The sequence below is a fragment of the Zophobas morio genome, unplaced genomic scaffold (assembly GCF_036711695.1).
Source record: "Zophobas morio isolate AGI-343-1 ecotype UQ-CSIRO unplaced genomic scaffold, CSIRO_AGI_Zmor_V1 ptg000029l, whole genome shotgun sequence".
Taxonomy (NCBI): Eukaryota; Metazoa; Arthropoda; class Insecta; order Coleoptera; family Tenebrionidae; genus Zophobas; species Zophobas morio.
Window position 1 is genome coordinate 6,354,239 of NW_026972134.1, and position 24,596 is coordinate 6,378,834.

At 36.1% G+C, this 24,596-nt stretch overlaps 4 protein-coding genes across 7 annotated transcripts in view; 2 read left to right on the plus strand and 2 right to left on the minus strand.

Annotated features, from left to right (window-relative positions):
- Positions 1 to 24,596, minus strand: part of LOC135137628 (uncharacterized) — a 430,031-nt gene that overhangs the window by 258,066 nt on the left and 147,369 nt on the right. The window lies entirely within an intron of this gene.
- Positions 280 to 2,177, plus strand: LOC135137333 (heat shock 70 kDa protein-like). Its single transcript, XM_064066956.1, has 2 exons — positions 280 to 490; positions 547 to 2,177. The coding sequence occupies exons 1-2, from the start codon at positions 280 to 282 to the stop codon at positions 2,175 to 2,177; spliced, it is 1,842 nt and encodes a 613-aa protein (XP_063923026.1).
- LOC135137454 (heat shock 70 kDa protein-like) lies at positions 7,629 to 9,796 on the plus strand. 2 transcript variants are annotated; one of them, XM_064067118.1, is made up of 3 exons: positions 7,629 to 7,729; positions 7,794 to 8,008; positions 8,059 to 9,796. In XM_064067118.1, exons 2-3 carry the CDS (start codon positions 7,798 to 7,800, stop codon positions 9,690 to 9,692), a joined length of 1,845 nt encoding a protein of 614 aa, XP_063923188.1. In that variant the 5' UTR covers positions 7,629 to 7,729; positions 7,794 to 7,797; the 3' UTR covers positions 9,693 to 9,796. The 2 variants fall into 2 exon arrangements, with proteins under 2 accessions (XP_063923188.1, XP_063923189.1); XM_064067119.1 differs by lacking the exon at positions 7,629 to 7,729 and having other exon boundaries at positions 7,742 to 8,008.
- Positions 10,524 to 15,628, minus strand: LOC135137334 (heat shock 70 kDa protein-like). Its single transcript, XM_064066957.1, has 4 exons — positions 15,595 to 15,628; positions 14,341 to 15,543; positions 13,951 to 14,286; positions 10,524 to 10,660 (listed from the first exon to the last, which is right to left on the minus strand). Exons 1-4 carry the CDS (start codon positions 15,626 to 15,628, stop codon positions 10,524 to 10,526), a joined length of 1,710 nt encoding a protein of 569 aa, XP_063923027.1.

A 24,596-nucleotide genomic window follows, 5' to 3' on the forward strand; every position in this document is an offset into this window, starting at 1 on the left:
GTAACATCAAATAATTTTATTCCAAAATGGTAAGCACATCACAAAATTTCGTTATGAAAAAGTCACTTGAAACAATGTCAAAATAGATTTAAAAAAAGATATGCTTATTCTTAACATCCAGTAAATTGATAAGATAACTGTTGTTAGAAACTATCTAGTAACTGATTACATTAATTTATTGATCATAGTGATTTCAATTACTCTATTAGAAAATGGTGAACACCTTTACTACTCAATGTTTTGCGGTATAAAAGTGTGTAAATTTCCTTAAACAAAACCATGGACGACTTAGTTATTGGCATCGATTTAGGTACGACAAACACTTGTGTTGCTTGTTATCGCAACGGTATGGTGGAAATTTTGGAAAATTCCGAAGGAGGAAGACTTACACCGTCTTGGGTATTTTTCATGAAAAATTCTGCCTTACCACCCATCGTTGGTCAGTGTGCAAAAAGAATGGTACACACGTTGCCACCTAATGGAATTTATGGTAACATTTCAAGTATTACAAGTATCTAGGATACAAATTCAAATTTTTAATTTTAGAAACTAAACGATTCCTTGGTAAAAGTTTCAACGCCATAGAAGAAACTTTGAAGTACTTCACGTTCAATGTTGAAAACAAATTAGGCAGTCCTGTCATTAAAATCGAACGCGACAACTACACGCAAGAACTAACTCCCCAAGAAATTAGTTCTTTAATTTTGAAAAGAGTAAAAAAAGATGTGGAAGATAAATTTGGTCACAAAGTCGAGAAAGCTGTTATCACCGTCCCTGCTTGTTTTAACACAACTCAACGGGAAGTTACGTTGGCGGCCGCCAACGAAGCTGGTTTTACTGTTTTAAAGCTGTTTAACGAACCGACAGCGGCGGCCTTAAGTTATTTTTTTAAAAAAGAGGACGCGAACGATGGTTATGCGTTAGTTTATGACTTAGGGGGTGGCACTTTTGACGTATCCGTCCTAAAACGAACAGCAACCAATATCGATATTATATGCGTGGATGGAAACACTCAACTGGGAGGAAAAGATTTTGATAATCTTATCGTTGACTACGTTTGTGAAAAAACAGAGCACTATGACTGGGATCCTAAGCAAAACAGGAGAAAAATGTGCAGACTGCAAAATATTTGTGAAGATGCCAAAATTGATTTATCCGTAGGCGAAGAAACGAGTATTATTTTGGATGGATTCGTGTCGGATCAGGAAATTGAGATAGAACTGGAGAGGGAAGAGTTTGAGCTAAAAGCACATACTTTAATTGAGAGAACAATTAACATTGTCGAGAGATGTCTCAAAAATTCTCAGATTAAAAAAAAACAAATTGAACATGTGATACTGTCGGGTGGTTCCGGTCGAATTCCGAAGGTTCAAAAAATGTTGTTCGACTTCTTTGCCAGAAACACTCTGACAAAGTTTGTTCATCTCGACGAATGTATTGCGGAAGGCGCTGCTCTTCAGGCGGCCATGTTGGCCACAAACGTTACACAAAAAATCGAGAAATTAGTTATAACAGATGTGGTTCCTTTGTCCCTTGGAATAGGTGTATGGCCTGACCGAATGAATTTTGTTATAAAAAAAGGCGCTCCTATACCTACAAGGAAGTCCATACGTGTTGAAACGATAAAACATGAGCAAACAACAATAACGTTTAAAATATTCGAAGGAGAGCGTCTAAATATAAAGAAAAATTATTACTTAGGCTCGCTTCTGTTAGAAAATATTACGCCGGCGCCTCCAGGCCAGTGTAAGGTTTGGGTTACTTTCACTATCGACCACAATGGCGTATTGGACGTTAAGGCAAAAGAGCAAAGAAGCAACAACTCGAAGGAATTAACTGTTCGATATACAAGAGGAAGACACAGCGAGAGCGAAATTAAAGATGCACTTGTCGACGCTGAAAAGAATCAAAAAGAAGACGAATCATTTGACACATTTTCAAAACGAAAACTATATTTACTGCAGTATTGCGAAGCCGTTAAATACAATTTGCGTATTTTAAATTTAATTGAAGAATACCAGGAGGTGTACAGTTTGTGTAAAATCATTCAAACTAAAATTGAAAATATTCATGTTGACAATAAAAGCGAATTAGATAATCTTATAAGCGAGGCTGAGCGGCAATGTGTACCTATTGTTAAAAATCGTGAATTTAAAAACATGCCTTTATCTCAATAATTCTAGTCTACTTTAATTGCTTCTTCATTATATAGTTTTTCAGAAATAAATACCCTTTTTGTAAGCATCAAACTGAGCAGAGTTACCGAGGTATTCAACTACTAGAAATAAGTCAAAATCCACTTCACAATTATATTTTACAAATCGCTTCTATTTTGTCAGGTCGACCCGATACGTTTTGAAATTCATAACTACTTACTTCATTTACTCTTTTCTTCATTTTCTGCATACTAGATTTTGAAACGTTTGTACACACAAGTAAATATCTTAAAATATATCACGATTTGTTTAGTTAGTATTATTAAAAAATGTCATCGGTACTAAATTGTTACGAAATAAACCCATACGCCCCCCCGGTACGACGCCTATGGGCCGTCGAAAACTTTCTGGTCTGTACGCCGATGACTCATCGTCAACGACAGCGATAGAAGCGACGTTCGCTAGAGGAAAGCCTGGAAGCGAACGGTAATCCGGAAAGGTCCCGATCGCCGCACATCTAGAACAAGTATGGGTTTAAATAGAGGTCACCTTCGGGAACGAATTCAGTTGCGCCGGAATTATTTTGTACATAGTCGTGTAAATTCAAGTTATGAAGAAATAAATTGATTAATTTTACCCACGCTGATTTTATTCACCGATCAAACATTACAATACACTTATACCTGCTATCTATCATCAAATTATTTTCTCCAAAAGCCTGAAGGACCAAAAGAAAAAACCGGTTTTTCTGCCGGGAGTGGCTTGTATCAATTTACTGCAATGTCTTTTGGACTGTATAATGCTCCGGCTACTTTTGAGAGACTAATGGAGATGGTATTGCGAGGGCTAACATGGAAAACATGTTTGGTTTATTTAGACGACATCATGGTAATAGGAAAGACATTTGAAGAGCATTTGACCAACTTGGAAAAAGTATTTAGCCGAATGAAGGAGGCAAATTTAAAGCTGAATCCGAAGAAGTGCCTCCTCTTCCAAAAAGAAGTAGAATTTCTGGGGCATACTGTTTAGGCAAACGGGATCAAGACTACGGGAACAAAGATCAATGCGATTCGCGATTGGCCAAGAGCAAGAGATAAACACGAAGTACGGAGTTTCTTGGGATTGTGCACCTACTACAGAAGGTTTGTCAACGGGTTTGCTGATATTGTTGCTCCTCTGCACCGACTGACGGATTTGAAGTCTCTGTTTTAAAGGCTGAATGTGAAGCAGCCTTTAAAAGATTGAAGAACGCACTATGCTCTAGTCCTAACTATTCTGTCCTATCCTCAATCATCGGGAATGTTCATCTTGGACACGGGCGCGAGCAACATTGGAATGGGTGCTGTATTGTCACAGGTGCAGAACAAGCAAGAGAAAGTCATTGAGTACTTCAGCAGCGTACTTTAAAAACCCGAGAAGAACTACTGTGTTACGAGGAAGAAGTTGCGGGTGATTGTCACGGCTGTTGAACATTTCCATAAGTATCTCTATGGACGCGAATTCCTGATTAGAACCGATCGCGCAGCCTTCACATGGCTTCTTCAGATGAAGAATCCCGAAGGACAAGTGGCTAGATGGCTTGAACGACTCCAACACTATCACTTCAAAATTCGACAGAGGGCTGGTAAGCTCCACAATAATGCGGACTCTTTGTCGAGAAGACCGTGTAAGAGCTGCAAACCCTGCGACAAGATCGAGTAGCGTGAAACGTCGTTCAACTGTGGGAGGGCAGCAGAACACGTGGATATCGGGCCGTTGCTCAAATGGAAAGCAGATGGAGCAGAACGACCAGCATGGTCGGAAATATCAGACGGGTCACCCTCTTTCAAAGTGTTATGGGGTCAGTGGGACTCCCTGCGTGTCGAAAACGGATTGCTTAAGCGAGCTCAGGACAGTCCAGATGAGAAACATACCAAAATGCAGTTGGTGGTTCCGGCCACTAGAACCAAAGAAGTACTTCGAAAAATGCACAACGGGGGTTCTGGTGTTCATTTTGGAATCAACAAGACGCTTTATAAAATGAGGGAGAGATTCTATTGGGTCCGTTGCCGGGAAGACGTTGAGAGCTGGTGGAAGAAATGTACGACCTGTGCAGTGGTCAAGGGACCGCGGACTAGGGCAAGAGGGCCGATGCAACAATACAACGTCGGCTCGCTTTTCGAAAGAATTGCAGTGGACATAACAGGTCCTTTTCCGGTGACCGACGACGGGAATAAGTACATAATGGTCGTCAGCGATTACTTCAGCGAATGGCCCGAAGCTTATGCAATACGGAACCAAGAAGCCACGACGGTTGCAACAACGCTGATTGACAATTGGATCAGCAGGTTTGGGGTCCCAATGGAACTCCATTCAGACCAAGGCGGAAACTTCGAGTCAAATCTATTCCAAAGGATTACTGAAGTACTAGGAATACGGAAGGCACGGACTACCTCGTTGCACCCACAGTCAGATGGAATGGTAGAACGGTTCAATCATACCATGGAAGAAGATCCTTTGAAGGTGGTGGCCGAGTATCAGAAAGACTGTTCCTACTGGCTTATCGATCAGCTTTCCATGACACGACGCGTCAGACACCGGCGTGGATAGCTTTAGGAAGACAGCTTCGTCTGCCTTGTGACATTTTGTTCGGCTCTCCGAGTGAAGAACCAAAGGAGGTTATAGATTACGTCGATGACTTGAAAGGGAAGCTGTTGAGCGTTCACGAAACGGTACCCTACAAGATCCGGGTGGCAAGTGACAGAATGAAAACAAGCTACGACCTTAAGTGTAACTCAGGATTCCAGGCAGGGGACTTGGTATGGCTTTATAATCCACGAAGAAGGTCATTGCCCGAAGTTGTCATCAGACTGGGAAGGTCCGCATACTGTCATTTACAGAATTCGACGAGGACCCAAGACGAAAATGAAGGTCGTCCATTTAGACCCCCTTATGAAGTACAACAGTGACACCGTCGACGTTTCTGATCGGGACGATCAGAACTAAGGAGGGGGCTATGTTACGAAACAAACCCATACGCTGCCCCGGTACGACGGCTATGGGCCGTCGAGAACTTTCTGGTCTCTACGCCGATGATGACTCATCGTTAATAACAGCGATCGAAGCGGCGTTCGCTAGAGAAAAGCCTGGAAGAGGAAGTTGCCAACGGCAATACAGAAAGATCCCGATCGCCGCACATCTAGAACGAGTATGGGTTTAAATTGAGGTAACTTTCGGGAACGATGGATTATTCAGTTGATTCAGTCAGCGATCAAACATAACAACACTTTACAACAATTTGAGGTATTTATTCCCAAGATTCAAGAATGCTCTATACGATAACTGCTATCTATCATCAAATTATTTACTCCAAAACCATGAAGGACTAGCCACTGACATTGGTGTAACTACTACAAACACCTGTGTTATCTGTTATGAAATCGTCAAAGTGAAAATCGTGGAAAATTCCTTCTATAATTAGGTAATTGCGAAGTAAATCTTAGCTCAATATCCCAAATTTTATAAATACTTGATTTTAGAGTAAACATTTAGTAAATGAGTAATTGTCGTATCTACAGCTGGTTTCAAATAAAACGGGACAAATGACAGTGACATGAACGTCATTTGTTCATTGCTTTTCATTGATCTATGAGAACCAGATTTGCTCATCTTTTCCCGTTTTTTGTGAAACCAGATTTACTATAAATTATATCAACATGGTACTATCACCGATTAAAAACGTAAAATTGTAGATAAACAAATCGGATTTATATCACTTTAATACCAATTTAAACAGGCAATATATTTTAAGTATCACCTCAGTCGTCAAATGATTACATAGTAGTACGTCTCATTGTTTTGATAAAGTGAAATATTAAGCTCAGACAAGGACTGATTTGCGCAAGGATAAAGTTCATAGTTGTGAAATCCACGTGGACATAATGTTCGACACAACATATTCGTCTCGAACTTTGCACTGTATTATAAATTGATAACTGATAAGATAAGCCACCTCCTTTCCTTGTTATGTGTTAAAAAAAGATAGCAGAATTGATAATTGAAATTCTTTTTGATCGGAATTTAGAAAATTTATTGGGTAATATTATAAATTCCCCAATAAATTTTCTAATTTGTAAAACAACACCTAACTTGAAAAATATTGCGTCTAGTAAGTTAAATTCAACAAATATCTGCTTAATTTCAAAGGATTATTTTGTTAAAATACTATTCTTTGTTAAGTGCACGGTAATACTATAGCACTTAGTTTAGTTCTATCTAGATAATGTCAACGTTATTGCGTTTTCGGTTTGTGAGGTCATGAACACTGTTGGTATTTTGTTAAATACTAAAATTTGCGAAAGACTGAATTTGTAAATTTATGCACAAATCCAGCCTAAAATTTAACAGCTATAAATACATATGTTGGCTCAATATTAAAAAGCGTATGAAATCTTACTACTTATACTCATATCCTGCATAACTCGTATACTTTTAGTATTGAAAAATTGGCCAAATGAAACACGTCCTAACTTTCACTACACTTTAGTTTAGCACTGTTTAGTGGATTATGATTAGAGAGCGGATTTCTGTCGGGCTAGGCAAGGCCAAACTCGGTACGGCTCGTACGGGATGGGAATTCAATGAAGTTACGGGCTGCACTTCGTTTATTTGAGATTAGAATAGCGCTGTTTCGTTGCACTCTGCTGTTAATTCCCGTTCTCACTTATTTAGCCGTTTGATTAATAAATTGTTAATTATATATATATGGAATAAGTGATGATTAAATTCAGTGACTATCTATCACCCGCTACTGAGTCCCGGCGATCCAGCGCGTCCCCACCTATAATCGTGACATAGCCCGACAGAAATCCGCTGTCTAATTATGATACAAAAAAAACGCGACTATTTGAAAAAGTACTAACCAATAGGCTCGGTTTTTATCTCGCTTATTGGGTAAGTTATTCATTTCCACTCAAGTTGTTTAATTAGCATTGCTATATCCAGTGTCTTATTTGAAAAAAAACTTGGTATGGTAACCATTTTGAAATATGTTGTGGAATAATCTACCAAAACCCGTTCTCCAATACAGGAGCTCGGCATAATTCACTTAATTCATCTTACAAAAATATTAAAATGTGGTAGTGATCCTGTAACGCGAAGTAGTGGAGCATCTAATACCAAACTAACACCCATTCTTTTGATCAAACTTGGGCATGCAGCTTAGAAAGATGATTATGGCATAACAAGATATGTAAATACACCATGGTGAAATCAAATTTTATAACTTATTTAAGAAACTGGATTTATTTGACTGTATTTTAGGGGGACGAGACGTTTGTTTCAAACCTTATCTGGTGGTGTCCACATTTGAATTTTATGTTTCGAGATGTATAAATCTGGGCCATAACGGTATCAGTTTAATACATTAAAATAGAATATAAACAAACAACATCTATTAACTGATACTTTATAGCGATACCGGAATTCCCCAGACGCAAAGAATTGATTAGATAACTGCCGTTATCAAATCGTCCAAAAGCTAATTACGTGATATAAGTACATTGTCTAGTATTTCAGCCTCTTTAACAGAACTAGTAAATATCCAATATCAACTACTAAACTGTTGCTGTTCATTAATGTGTAACCTTCTTCTTTCAGAGCGATGAATGAACTAGTTATTGGTATCGATCTAGGTACCACAAACACTTGTGTTGCCTGTTATCAGAACGGTTCGGTGGAAATTTTGGAAAATTCCGAAGGAGGAAGACTCACACCGTCGTGTGTATTTTTTCTGAAAAAATCTGACTCACCACCAATCGTTGGTCAGCATGCAAAGAGAATGGCAGACATGTTGCCACCTAACGGAATTTATGGTAAAATTTCAATGCGTGGTTTTAGTAGTACTTAAAATTTTCTATTTTAGAAATTAAACGATTCGTTGGTAAACGTTTCAAGGCCGTAGAAGAAACTTTGCAGTATTTTTCGTTCAACGTTGAAAACAGGTCTGACCGTCCTGTGATTAAAATCGAACGCGACGACGCCACACTGGAACTAACTCCTCACCAAATTAGTTCGTTAATTTTGAAGAAAATTAAAACAGACGTGGAGGATAAATTGGGACACAAAGTCGACAAAGCTGTCATCACAATTCCAGCTTATTTTAACTCAACTCAACGAGGAAAAACTTTGAAAGCGGCCAACGCAGCTGGCTTTACTGTTTTGAAGCTGTTTAACGAACCGACGGCGGCAGCTTTGAGTTATTATTTTAAAAAAGACGACGAGACTAACTGCTATGCATTGGTTTATGACTTAGGTGGGGGCACTTTTGACGTATCCGTACTAAAACGAACTGCAACCAGTATCGACGTTATATGCGTGGATGGAGACACAGAACTGGGAGGAAAAGATTTTGATAATCTTATCGTTGACTATGTTTGTGAAAAAACAAAGGAATATGACTGGAATCCCAAGGAAGACAGGAGAAAAATGCGCAGACTGCAAAATATTTGTGAAGATGCGAAAATTGATCTTTCTCAGGCCGAAGAAACAAGTATTACTTTGGAAGGATTCATAAAGAACCACGAAATGGTAGAAATAGAACTGGAAAGGGGCGAATTTGAACTGAAAGCAAAAAATTTAATTGAAAGAACAATAAACATTGTTGACAGGTGTCTTAAAAATTCTAAAATTCCAAAAGACCGAATTAAGCATGTGATGTTGTCGGGTGGTTCCAGTCGGATACCGAAAATTCAACAAGAGTTAACTAAATATTTTGACGGTAAAACTCTCAACAAGTTTATTAACCTCGACGAATGTGTTGCAGAAGGAGCTGCTCTTCAGGCGGCCATGTTAGCCAACAACAACATGCAAAAAATCAAGAAACTGATCACGACCGATGTAGTTCCTTTGTCCCTTGGAGTAGAGCTTTGTGCTGACAGAATGCATTTTGTTATAAAAAAAGGCACCCCTATACCTACAGGTAACTCCATAAGTGTTTCAACCACAAAAGATCAGCAAAAAACAGCACCTTTCAAAATATTTGAAGGTGAGCGTTTAAATGTAAAGAAAAACCACTATTTAGGCTCGCTCCTGTTAGAAAATATTACTCCGGCACCTCCAGGAGAATGTAAGATTTTAATAACGTTCACTATAGACCACAACGGTGTATTGGGAGTTAAAGCAAAAGAGGAAATGCACAACAACATAAAGGAATTAACTGTTGAATATACAAGAGGAGGCCGGAGCGATGGTGAAATCAAAGATGCCATTATCGACGCTGAAAAGAACAAAGAAGAAGATGAATTGTTTGACGTATTCTCAAAACGAAAATTGTATTTACTAGAGTACTGCGAAGCTGTTAAATACAATTTGCGCGTTTTAAACTCTATGGAGATGTATCAGGACATTTACAATTGGTGTAGGGACGTCCAAGCAAGATGTGAAAGCATAGATGTTGATAACAAACGCGAATTAAATAATCTCATTAACAAAACTAAGAATCGGTGTGAAAGATGTGTTGAATTTCCTAATTTTAAAGGCATGCCCGCATCTCCATAACGTTTCTGTATTGTATTTACTTTATCTACTTTTTGGTCACCTAATATTTTCGCTTGTAAGAAATATCAGATTGTTTTGTAGAAATAAACAAAGTGAATGAGAAATTAATGTTCGTTATTTCATCAATATTTTCAATCAGTAAAAGACAACCAAACATTTTTAATCCGTATGTGACATAGACGCTTAGGTTAATAAGAAATGTATCTCATCTTATGGATGATTTATTAAAGACCATTGAAACTCCCTGAGCAGCAACTGTATTGAAATGTTTTAACAAATTAACAATTTCATGTTTTTTTAGTCTTTTACAATTCGTGGAAGGCGAAAATGTATACTTTCCATTTCCGACTCTCTGTCTAATTAAGAGGGAAGTTAGATTTCAAACGCAATCTAGCAGTCGTGATTCAACGGACCCCGCCGTTTTATTTATTTATATTGTTACCAAATAAACCCATGCGCCGCCCCGGTACGACGCCTATGGGTTTATTCAGCCTTTTCTAGTATGTGGGGGCGTTCGCGATCCATACAGAGGAATGTATGACTTTAAATGAAGGCCACCTTCGGGAGTACATTCATTCAGTTAACGACTCGAGTGGAGCGAAGACAGAGTCCAGTCAAGTTGTGCCGGAGTTATGTTATGCATAATCGCTGTTTAAATTATTTACTTATTTTTAAAGAATTTTTTGCTCCACTTGTTGAGCATACTCATTGTGTTCATTAAGAAAAGTTATTGAAAGCATTCATTAAAGATTATACTTTATTTAAAATAATTTATTTGGAATTTTTAAAAGTACGATAAAAATTTACGTTACAAACAGTTTTGGCGAACATTTAAAATATGTTCGTTGCATACATTTTGTCCAAAACTTGCTTTTGCTTACGGTCTCGCGTTTTTGGACATATGTGACACCTCCGCTTGACCACTGATTCAACATTCCGGACTCTTATGGGTGTTAGTTCTTCATTATCTAAAAACTGGTTAATAGCTTTTCAGGTTCAGCAATGAATTTATTTTATTAATTTTTCTCCGCGTTATGTGAAGTATCATTAATTTTTCTGACATCTATCAGAAAAAGGGCCCGTTGCTGATATTTTTGTGAATTCCATTTGAGATGTAAGTTTTTCCAAATCACATCAGCCGCCGCACCTGCTATATTTAACATATTCAAGAAAAAGCTAGAAGGCATCGAAATATTTTTCTTTTATTTGAATATTTGTGAAGTTTCTGATCTGAAGAATCCACACCAACTTTCATCGTGTTATAATCCAGAATTAATTATTATGAATGTTTCTTTCATTGGGATTGCATTCATGATTTCGGGCATAGTTGACATTACCACAAAATTTCTACTTTTTACTTCCCGAGCGTAAGCAAAGGAAGTATTGTAATCGAGTCCGTCGGCCGACTCTCTACTTTTACGTTTTCTCGATCTTTCATGACCCCTAGAAGACGAAGAAATAGGTCTCCCATTTCCGTCTGTCTGTCCGTCTGTCCGTCCGTCTGTCCGTCCGTCTGTCCGTCTGTCCGTCTGCCGTCCCGGATTTTTATTAGACAGATAATCTCCGAAAGTACTCGACCGATTGTTGTGAAATTTTGTACTTACATTAAGAATATCATGTAGATGGTAAAACGCTAACCAAAATTTGTCTAATCATCCCCACCACTAATGCGATGACGTCACTTCAAAATTCTACATAGTAAATGGGTTTTCAATTGTATAAAATAACATAGTCCTACACATGTAGTTTACAACTCCGAATCGACTTTTCACCCGAAACGTCCAGATTTTTGGAAAAAAAATCAAAATTATAAAACAACATTTTGAAATTTAATTTTTAATCTGCTAACCAGAATGCTTTGAAATGTTGCAGATGTTTTAAGGCTATAAAGAGCATCATAAATCTTTAGTCAAAAAATATTTGCTTGTCCCCTCCAAAAACTTGATGACGTCAGCTCAAAAGTTTGTGGAATAAATCATATCTAAAATGTACAAAATATGATGAGTCTGTACTTGTGATCTATCACTCCATTCATATTTTTTGGATTTGCATATACAGGGTGACTCAAAAAAATTAATGAATGCGTAAATTTATTTTACTGATTTACTCAGAAACTACAAAACCGAATGCTTCGAAATCTTGAAGATATTTTAAAATTATCATAAGCATGGTAAATTTTTGATCAAAATGTATTTGGTCGTCCCCCCTAAAAAATTTATGACGTCACCACAAAATTTTGCTGAATAAATCCTATCTAAAATGTACAAAATATGGTGAGTCTCTTCTTGTCATTTATCATTTCATTCAAATTTCTTCGATTTGCATATACAGGGTGACTCAAAAAAATTAATGAATGCGTAAATTTATTTTATTGATTTAGTCAGGAACTACAAAACCGAATGCTTTGAAATCTTGCAGATGTTTTAAGGTTATAAAGAGCATAATAAATTTTTAGTCAAAATATATTTGGTTATCTTCTACAAAAAACTGATGACGTCAGCTCAAAAGTTTGCCGAATAAATCGTATCTAAAATGTACAAAATATGATGAGTCTGTACTTGTGATTTATCATTCCATTCATATTTTTGGATTTGCATATGCAGGGTGACTCAAAAAAATTAATGAATGCGTGAATTTATTTTATCGATTTAATCAGGAATTACAAAACCGAATGCTTTGAAATCTTGGGAATATTTTAAAGTTATTATAAGCATGGTAAACTTTTGTTCAAAATGTATTTGTTCATCCCTTCTAAAAAAATTGATGACGTCACCCTTAAATTTTGCTGAATAAATCCTATCTAAAATGCAAAAAATATGATGAGTTTGTACTTGTGATTTATCATTTCATTCATATTTTTTAGATTTTCTTAAGAGGTGGTTCAAAAAAATTAATGAAGTCAATTTATTTTATTGATTAAATTAAAAGCAACATTTATTATTAGTATTACACCCCAACCAACCCAATTTGGTAGACACAAAATTTGTTAAAGGAAAAACTCGGTTGAAACATAAGAGTAGCACGCTTATTTACATCGACTTTAACATTACAGACCTGCATTTGTTTTATGCGCTCACTTGGTTCCGCGAATGTGGAATAGACATGTTTATAATCAACCAGTTGTGAATTTCACCGTCAAGAATTAAAATAAAACCCAATGTTTTATATAATACGCGGAAGTCGAAGCAATAAAACCGATGGTCGTTTTGTTTACAGTTTCTCTGTTTGACTCTCACGTATGCTGTTACGCTTGTCATCTTAAATTAAGAATGTTTATACATAAACGATTTTCAGTTGCCCCTCATATTACTAGACAGCGGATTTCTGTCGGGCTACGTCACGATTATAGGTGGGGACGCGCTGGATCGCCGGGTGATAGATAATCACTGAATTTAATCGGTACTAATTCCATAAATATAATTAACGATTTATTGATCAAACGGCTAAGTAAATGAGAACGGGAATTAACAGCAGAGTGCAACGAAACAGCGTTATTCTAATCTCAAATAAACGAAGTGCAGTCCGCAACCGCAATGAATTCGCATCCCGTACGAGCCGTACCGAGTTTGGCCTTGCCTAGCCCGACAGAAATCCGCTCTCTAGATATTACACACCGGCGCCGTATACGTGAGTAAATTGTTTCGTTATTTTATTGATTATAAGAAATCAATATTCAAAACGACCCAATTCATTTTCCCGAAAATTTGGGAATACAATAATTTTATTCTTAGTATTACAACACAATAGGCATGCAGTCGAAAAGTTTCCGACAGCGAGGGAAGTACTGTCTAAACTCTTTAGACCAATTTTTTCAAATTAAGACACCAACACTGCCTTTTTGTTGAAATCAAATATAAAGGTTTTCTCTTCTCTTTGTCGATTTGGTAACGGCTGCTTGGTATCGTACATAAACAATCATAAACTGTCCACAGGTACTTCTGTAATTATACCGGAAGGAATGATCCCCTCATTTACTTTGTCCTTCCACGAATTGTCAAAAACCAAAGGGATTTTAAATGATCTTTAACAAATCGTCCTGAAGGTGCGATACACTTCTTGTTAGCCTAAGTGTCAAATTTTTTGGGTGTTCTTTACGGATTAAATATGTTGGTAAAATGATTTACTTTGTTTATTTCTGAAAAACAATCTGATATTTCTTACAGACGAAAATATTAGGTAAACAAAAAAGTAGATAGCGTAAATACAATACAGTAAAGTTATGAAGGTACGGGCATGCCCTTAAACTTACGAAACTTACTACAGGTTGCACATCGACGCTTAGTTTTGTCAATGAGGGTGTCTAATTCGCCACTGTTATCGACATCGATGTCTTCACATCTTGTTTGGACCTCCTTACACAAAGCGTAAATGTCCTGATATTTTCCGATTAAGTTTAAAATGCGCAAATTGTATTTAACAGCTTCGCAGTACTCTAATAAATACAATTTTCGTTTGGAAAATACGTCAAATAATTCATCTTCTTCTTTATTCTTTTCAGCGTCGATAATGACATCTTTGATTTCACCATCGCTCCGCCCTCCTCTTGTATATTCAACAGTTAATTCCTTCATGTTGTTGCGCATTTCCTCTTTTGCTTTAACTCCCAATACACCGTTGTGGTCTATAGTGAACGTTATTTAAATTTTACATTCTCCTGGAGGTGCCGGAGTAATATTTTCTAACAATAGCGAGCCCAAATAGTGGTTTTTCTTTACATTTAAACGCTCACCTTCGAATATTTTGAAAGGTACTGTTTTCTGCTGATCTCTTGTAGTTGAAACATTGATGGAGTTGCTTGTAGGTATAGGAGCGCCTTTTTTTATAACAAAATGCATTCTGTCAGCACAAAGCTCCACTCCAAGGGACAAAGGAACTACATCGGTCATCACCAATTTGTTGATTTTTTGCGTATTGTTGTTGGCTAGCATGGCCGCCTGAAGAGCAGCTCCTTCTGCAACACACTCTTCAAGGTTAGTAAACTCGCTGAGAGTTTTTCCGTCAAAATATTTAGATAACTCTTCCTGAATTTTCGGTATCCGACTGGAACCACCCGATAAAATAACATGGTCAATTTGGTCTTTTGGAATTTTAGAATTTTTAAGACACCTATCAACAATGTTTATTGTTCTTTCAATTAGATGTTTTGCTCTTAGAACAAATTCGTCTCTCCGCAGTTCTATTTCTATCGTTTCGTCGTTTGTCATAAATTCTTCCAAACTAATACTGGTTTCTTTGTCCAGAGACAGAGTAATTTTGGCATTTTCACAAATATTTTGCAGTCTGTGCATTTTAGTCCTGTCTTCCTTAGGATTCCAATCATGTTGCTTTGTTTTTTCACAAACGTAGTCAACGATAAGATTATCAAAATCTTTTCCTCCCAGTTGAGTGTCTCCATCCACGCATATAACGTCGATATTGGTTGCAGTTCGTTTTAATATGGATACGTCAAAAGTGCCACCACCTAAGTCATAAACTAACGCATAGCATTCAGTCTCGTCGTCGTTTTTAAAATAATAACTCAAGGCTGCCGCCGTCGATCCGTTAAATAGCTTCAAAACAGTAAAGCCAACTTCGTTGGCCGCTTTCAAAGTTTTTTCTCGTTGAGTTGTATTAAAATAAGCTGGAATGGCGATGACAGCTTTGTCAACTTTGTCGCCCAATTTAGCCTCCACGTCTGTTTTTATTTTTTTCAAAATTAATGAACTAATTTGTTGAGGACTTAGTTCCAGCGTGCCGTTGTCTCGTTCGATTTTAATCACAGGACGGTCTGACCTGTTTTCAACGTCGAACGAAAGATACTTCAAAATCTCTTCTATGGTCTTGAAATGTTTACCAACGAATCGTTTAATTCCTAAAATAGAAAATTTTAAATACTACCAAAAAACACGCATTGAAATTTTACCATAAATTCCATTAGGTGGCAACATGTGTGTCATAGTCTTTGCATGCTGACCAACGAGTGGTAGCGATTCAGATTTTTTCAGGAAAAATACACAAGACGGTGTAAGTCTTTCTCCTTCGAAATTTTACAAAATTTCCACCACACCGTTCTGATAACAGGCAACACAAGTGTTTGTGGTACCTAGATCGATACCAATAACTAGTTCGTTCATGGTTTTGAAGGAAGAATGTTACACAGTTATGAACAGCAACAGTTTAGTAGTTGACATTGGATATTTTTAGCAACTCTAATAGAGTGGCCGAACTACTTTACAACGTCCTTATATAGTACCTAATTAACATTTGGAAGATGTGATAACGGCGATTATCTTATCAATTTTTTCTGTCTGGGAAATTCCGGTAAAATATCAGTTACTTAATAGATGTTGCTTATTTATATTGTTTTTTAAGTACTAAATAGATACCGTTATGGCTCAGATTTATACATCACAATCTGGACACATAAAATTGAAATGTGAACACCACCAGCTAAGGTTAGACCAAACATCCCTTCCCTTGAAACACTGTCAAATAAATCCATTTTCTTAAATAAATTATAAAATTTGATTTCACAGTGCTGCATTTACAATTGTCGTTATGCCATAGTCATTTTTCTAAGCGGCATACCTTCTTAAGAAAGCAAGACGAAGGCTATGGAATGGCGAAAGAGAAAGCTTGATCAAAAGAATGGATGTTAATTTCGTGATAACTACTTCACGTTATGGTTGATTACCACATTTTAGTATGGTAGTTTGATAAACTAATTTGCTAATTTTCCTTGGTTGCTTTGATATTTAGTATTTGTAGGGCATATTGATGTCCTGAAATGTCAAGTATAAAAATTCATGACACTGAAGATTAACTAGTTTGATCGCTAAGGAATTTGTTGAGGAGTCTGTGAGGAACAAAGAAATCGTCAGCAATATTCTTCGACCAAATGAAAGCAGAGAACCCGGTACGAATAAATAAACTACGGAATAATTTAGTTCGGGAATGCTGTTCTTAATTTCGACTTTGTTGATGTTGTTGCTGAGGGAGTTTTTCAAAATGTAATCGATTATTTGCCTCAAGTATTAATACATATTTAATGAATATACGTAACAAAATGAAACTAATTTAAAAAGCAGGCATAAACTCAAACTTGTAATATTTGGCAACAGATTCACTTTAATTTGAACTTTTTTCCGCATCTATGCGATCAAATACCAACATAAGTTCTCAAATGGTTGCAAAGGCATTAAAAAGATCGAAAGATTCTTTTACAATGGGAGTTGAAGGCATTCCTTCTTTTATACTCCGGAACTGTCCTGCAGTTCTTGCACATCCTTTGTGTATCATTTTTAACCTTATTTTAAAAAACGGAATATTCCCAATATTATGGAAAAAGGCTTACTTTAGTTCCAGTTTCAAAAACGATCGGCAAAATGACATCTCTAATTATAGAGGAATTGCCTTGCTATGTAATTTCGCAAAGATTTTTTAAACAATGATATTTACAATTCGACTAAACACTTAATTTCCCCCGTCCAACAAAAAAACTTCACCAAAGCTTTTGATGATTGACCATGGGTTACTCTTTGAGAAATTAAGGAACTTGGGCTTTTCGAACTCGTTAATTAAGTTGTTCTTCTCTTATTTAGACAATAGAATGTTTATGGTTAAATATCAAAACTTCTACTCTAATTCTTTCATTCAATCCTCAGGAGTTCCACAGGGCTCCAACAAAATTACCGTCCCATCTCGTTATTATGCAACTTTGCAAAAATATTTGAAACCGTACTATTTCAACATATTTACGAAGAACTTAAACGCACCATCTCGCCCTATCAGCATGGCTTTATGCAAAAATGTTCGACTGTAACCAACTTGACCTGCTTCAGTCAGTATATGGCCGAAGATTGATAAGAACAATCAGGTAGATGTTATATATACCGATTTCCGTAAAGCCTTTGATCAAATTGATCATCTCGTACTTTTAAATAAGTTGGAATGATATGGTTTTTCAACACCTCTTATTAATTTATTCAAGTCTTATTTGCTTGATAGAGAACAGTGTGTTAGGTATAAAAATTACGTTTCTAGGTCATACAGTCTGGATTACCACAAGGCTCTAATCTTGGACCACTATTGTTTGTATTATTTATCAATGACATAGTTGACGTCATTACAACCCAAAAACTTTTATTTGCAAACGATTTAAAGATTTTTTTAAAAATATATTCTATTCAGTATTATTTCTTTTCCTTATTGTGTAGATAATGTTGTACTTAATAGGCAATCCGTAATTAAAGATCTAGGCGTAATCTTTGATCACAAATTTACATTAAATGAACACATTTAATGTAAATTTGACACTTACCACAATAACAATTATAGTTTGGCACGTGTTTTTCCGGTTCCCGGTGTTTACTTGAATTGTCGGAGATATACTCACTGGAATTTTTTGAAAATTGGCTGTGTTAGTGTAGATGGAAAACGGAGTTAGGACTGTGAATCTGGTGAGTCTAAAGTCTGATATTGCTGAGAATTAGAGAATTCTGATGTCAAATTCTGTGGAAGAATAACCTTATCTGTGAGTTTTTAGTCTCGTTCTTAATATCCTACTTTATGAACTTATAATTGCGTTTTTGTCCGAATACCTGTTGTTGAACTAATTTTTCTGCCTTTCCGTGGTTTGACCTGTTGGTTATTGTTAGTCACCGTAATCGACCCTACTGGTGCGAAGAAGTGTGTCCCTGTTTGTATCCTTTTTTCCATATTTAGTTAATTTATTTGTATTTATATTTTCTCGTTCTCGTATTTAAATTTATCTGGTTGATTTAAGAAAATGCCGCCTAGTTGTGGATTTTGTGATGCTGCAGTGACGCCTACTACACCATCAATTAAATGTACTTAATGCAAAAAGTATTGGCACATTAAGTGTGCCGGTTTAAATGCGACGGATTTGTCACCGAGTTTGCAATGGGTTTGCATAAAATGCTCATCACCCAGCAAACCCGATAATCCCATAACACTCACTGCTATTGAACAGATTATCGAAACGCAGTTTAATAAGCTGAAATCGGAATTAAAAGATGAGTTATCTCAAGTTATCAACGAATAATTCAAAGGAGTTAATGGTAGAATTTCGGTTATTGAAGATAATGTGAACAAGCTCCAAGATGAGGTTAACCAACTCCGTGGTTCATTCCCTAAAAAGGACATTTCATGCAAAATTAATGAGGTTGTGTCGGAAATTAACGAACGAACAGAACGTAGTAAAAGCGTGCTATTATTTAATATTCCGGAGTCTATGGCACGGTCAGTGGAAGATAGAGTAGGTGACGATTTGAATCAGGTAATGACCATATTGAATCCTCTGGGATCTTTTCCCCAACCCAAAAAAGTATTCAGACTTGGATCTTCTAAACCTAACGTTGTACGGCCCCTGAAAATTGTCTATGATAATAAAGATGAAGCAATGAGTATACTAAGATCAAACAAGAGCAATACAAACACAAAATTCCATTTTGCTTTATCAGCACGTTTTCTTTTACCGAAGTAATTGATTACAAACTATTAATCCTCTGTTCTCTACTGTTTTCTACCCGTGGCCTACCTGTGAATGTTTTAGTCACCCTAAAAGGCCCTTGGGTGCCATTTGTATCCCTGTTTATATCTTAACCATTTCCTGGTTTATTTTTATTTATTTATTTTTTTTATTCACTTTTCCCTATTTCACATTGATTATACGATGAATAACAACAATTGTCGCAACTGTAGGCAAAAATGTGTGATAAATGAATCCGCAATTACGTGTGATGCATGTCAGGGATTATTGCATAGTTCTTGTATTGGCCTTTCTGACTCTGACATCATAAGAACACGCTCAAAATCAAAAGCTATAAAGGTTGTTTGTAATCTATGTAACGCAAATATGGCTCAATTCAAGGATTTCAAGGCATTAATCAATTCAATTCAGACTGATTTTCTAGCTTCACTTAACCAATTGAGAGCCGATTTGGAGAATCAAGTCGCAACATTAAAATAATCACTCATTAACAAACCTAACAACCAATTTGAGGAGATAGTAGCTGAGGTGATGGAGAGAGAAAAACGCAAGAATAACCTAATCATCTTTGGAGTGCCGGAACAGTCTAGTTCCCTCAACAATAGTCAACGCGCGGATTTAGATCTATCTGCTGTAAATAGTGTTCTGGAATCAATTAAACCTGATCCTGCTGTTCCTGAGTTTAAATTGCAGAGACTAGGAAGATTTTTGCCCCACAATTCAAAAACCAGACCTATCAAGGTCACTTTTGGTGATGAGTCTGATGTTCATAAGTTTATCCGTGAAGCCAAGAAGCTTAAGGGTAATCCAAGTTTCGGTGCTATTTCTTTATCTTTTGACCGTACTACGAAGCAAATTGAAGCGTATAAACAGCTTAAACAGCAACTCGATGCTAGGATTGCAACTGGTGAAAAGGATCTGAAAATACGATATGTGAAGGGTTTACCGAAAATTGTTTCTTTAAACTGAAGAATACACCCAGTAACAACAAAATTAATACACTTCGCTGCTTCTATCAGAATGTGAGAGGACTACGATCTAAAGTTAGTGTGTACTATTTGTTCACAGAATGATTTTGATGTAATAGTGTTAAGTGAAACATGGCTTACTAGCGATATTGTCAATAGTGAATTATTTCCCTCTTATTTCACTGTTTTTCGAAAAGATAGAAATTTTCGAGTGTTAGCAGTTTCACGCGGTGGAGGTGTTTTAATTGCTGTTCGAGCATGTTTTAAAACACTATCATTAGATCTATCAGCTATTTATGAAATTATTCCCAATGTTGATGTTGTAGGTGTCAAACTGCTGCTCAAGGGTCAGAGCCTAATTATTCTTTCAGTGTACATGCCACCGCAAACGTCATTTCAGGAGTTTGATTTATTTCTTGACACTTTAAATGCTATTGAAGATTCTAAAATTCTGTAAGTTGCTTATATTAGGGGACTTTAACGTGCCTGAGTTTTCACTCGGCATTTCAAATCAATTCACGGCTTCTCTTAACAACTTTTTACAATTTAATATTCTATCACAGTTCAACACAATACAAAATACGCGGCAACGCATCTTGGACTTCGTTCTGTCTAACTTGAAATGCCAGGTTGATAGTGCAGATTTTGATCTTGTTGATGCCGACGATCATCACCCTTCTTTATCCATACTTACGGTTTTAGAGACTCCATTACGTGAATTTCCATTAAATGATATGACTAATCAATTCAACTTCAAAAAAGCTGACTTTCGATTGCTATATGATTTGCTTGGGTCAACTAATTGGTACTTTTTAGAGGCTAACATTGATGTTGATAAAGCATGATCACTTTTCTATGATAAGCTTCATGAAATTTTTCTTCTTACTGTTCCAAAATCGGTGCCCAAACGTAATAGTCACTCCTGGCCTCCCTGGTTCAATCAGGAAATCATTGCAACTATTAAGGCAAAGGATGCTTGTCACAGGCTGTATAGAAAACGCAACACTGATTATTACAGGAATTTATTTAAATTGTATCGTTCTCGGTGTAAGCATCTTATTAAGGCGTCGTACAAAGAATATATTCACAGAATTGAGAACAATATCTCAACGGACCCTAAATCGTTTTGGGCATTTGTTCAATCTAAAAAGGGGGGTACTAGGATTCCTGGGGTGATGCATTTTAATGACTCACAACTTACTTCACCAGAGGAAATTGTAAACGCGTTTGGTGAGTACTTTAATAGTGTATACATTGCCTCCAATGATGATATATGTCCCTCTTTTGCCTTTGACAAGTCGAGTCAACTATTTGTATCTATTGATTCTCTAACTGAAAATGATGTTTTTCTAGCCTTAAAAAAGTCAAAGAATTCTTGTACTGCTGGGTTGGATGGCATTCCTAGTTTCCTCCTGAGTGACTGTGCATGTATCTTTGCCCATCCCTTGCTAAAGATCTTTAATCTCATATTAAAGCAATGTAAAATGCCTGATTGTTGGAAAAAGACTTGTATCTGCCCGGTATTCAAAGCAGGTGATGTCTCTGATATTGATAAGTATAGACCCATTAGTTTGTTATGTAATTTTGCAAAAACATTTGAGACTGTTCTGTATAAATACATTTATTCTGCTGTCAAATCTCATATAACTGAATATCAACATGGTTTTTATCAGGGTAGATCTACGATTACAAACCTGGCGTGTTTCTCTAATATGTTTCTGTTTGTCTTGATAATAGGGGTCAAGTTGACACTATTTACACGGATTTTCGTAAAGCATTTGACCAAATTGATCATTATGTCTTGATTGCTAAATTACAACAGTTTGGATTTTCTACTCCTCTGATCAACTTTTTCCGTTCATATCTAACGAACAGAGTCCAAGTCGTTAAATATCGTAACTTTTATTCACAACCATTTTCTCCTACCTCTGGTGTGCCGCAAGGGTCGAACTTAGGTCCATTATTGTTTCTTCTGTTTGTTAATGATATTGTTGATGGTCTATCATGGGAGAAACTTTTATATGCGGATGACCTCAAGTTGTTTATGGAGATTAAAAATATTAACGATAGCGTGACTCTTCAAGCTAATATTCAGATTATTTTGCAATGGTGTATTCGTAATCGTTTATTTCTTAACCAAGACAAATGTTTCGTTGTGTTCTATACAAGAAAACTTAATCCTAGTATATTTCCTTACACCATAGCCAATACTGAGTTACATCGTTGTGACAATTTTAAAGATTTAGGCATTACGTTTGATTCTAAATTCAATTTTGTGAAACATATAGATGATGTAATAGCAAAATCTTTTAGGATGTATGGTTTTGTTTACAGAAATTGTAGCGAGTTCTCAAATATTAAAACTTTATGTAATTTATATTTTGCGCTTATTAGATCTAGATTGGAATATGGTGCTATAATTTGGTATCCCTTATTTGATGTGCATGTTAAAAATATCGAAGCTGTTCAGCGTAAATTTCTCAAGTTTTTATGTTATTGTGTAGATAAAGTTTATCCTGAAAGGGGGTGTGATCATGCTGCACTTCTGAGTAGGTTTCAATTTCTAGCTCTCCAGGATCGGCGCAATATTATTGTCATTAAATTTGTTTTTAATTTATTTAACAACAAAATAGATTGTCCGAGCCTTCTGGATAAATTTAACTTGGTCGTACCTCGTATTAATTCGCGCCAATCTCAAACTTTTTATAGTCCAGCATATAAGACAAACGTATTACGTAAATCTCCAGTAGTTGTTATGTGTAATAAGTTGAATGAAATATCTACTCATTGCGATATACATTACGATTCGCTATCGGTTATAATCAAATCCTTTTTTTGTATTAGTAAGTAGTAAGATTTATATTTTGTAGTTTTGTGGGAGCTTTTATTATTAATAATGGCTTATGTTATACTTAAGTTCACTGACTTTGGAATTGTATGTTATTTATTTACTGTTTGCGGTTGATTTGAGCCTAAGTTAGTTAAGTTAAGTTTTAGTTTTCCTTGTTATTGGGTGTAAACCTGTTAGGAATAAAGCCTTATTATTATTATTATTATTATTTTCGTGCGGACCTGACCAAGCTAGAAAGAGAAACAAACGCTGCGTAATGATCGTAAATCACGAGGAGAAAATGAAATCGTCTTAACATATAGGGACAACTTGGCCCAAATCATGCACAAAACTACAAACAGAAGACCAAAAAACTAATCAATTTTTATTTGCATAATGTCGGCGGTCTTAATTCTAAAATACAAGATTTTTCTGATAATGTTAATGCTAGTGTCTATGATGTTATTATAATAATTGAATCGTGGTTGAATGTTCGGATTTCTGATGTCGAATTGGGTTTAAATAATTTTAATGTTTTTAGAGCCGATCGAACTTCTAAAACTAGTGGTAAATCTCGAGGTGGGGGCGTATTAATTGCGGTCAGAAAGGATCTGGGTGCTTCAGTTGTAGTCTTGGGTCAGTTAGTTGAGAGTCTTTATTTGAGGTTACAGATAAATGATTTAAAAGTGATTGTGAGTGGAGTATATATTCCTCCTAACTCCGAAGAGTATGTATATAAGAGTCATTGTGATGATCTTGAAAATATTTTTGTTCGAATCCCTGATTTCGATTATGTCATTGCAGGTGATTTTAATATACCCAGCGTCAAGATGGGTGGTGAGATGGTCATGTCATGTATGGGCTATAGTAGAAGTTTTGACGTTATTAATGCTTCCTACTCATTTCTGAATTTAAAACAGATTAATGGCATACCCAATCAGAGAGGCGTATTTTTGGATCTTATTTTTTCCAATATCACTGCTCTAGGAATCCATACTGCGATTGACCTTTTATCCAACACAAGCAGTCACCACACTGCATATACTTGGTCATTGTCAACTTTGAGAGATGCCACTTTACCTCTGTAATACGAGCCCTAACAACTAAATGTTCGGACAAACTAACCGGAGCGTTCAAAAACCACTCTTTATGAATTAATTTTTAATTTTTATTATCAAATCACATAAAAATAGGAAGCTAAGATTTCAAAGAATAGTTTTTAATAAAAAAGTTGAATGTTTTACTTTACATAGAATTTTAATTCAAATATGACTGTGGATTTTTCAGAAAAAGTAAATACACTTTGGCAACTAATTATTCGGACAAATAAATAAAAAAATTAATTTTCACTAAGTAGGGGGTGTGAATTGTTTGGTTGTTAATAAATGTCATTCTCGTCTTCCTGCTTTACCTAACTGTGTTGTAAGATTCATAGAAAAATATATATATTCTTTAACAAAATGGTTCGTGGACGTCCACTTGAAAAATCATTACGTGCACTTATTGTAAAGAAGTATTGCCAAGGTAAAAAAATTCGGGAAATTAGTGAAGAACTGAATTTAGCAAAGTCCACTGTAGCGGATATAATCTCACATTATCGCGAAACTGGTGGACTA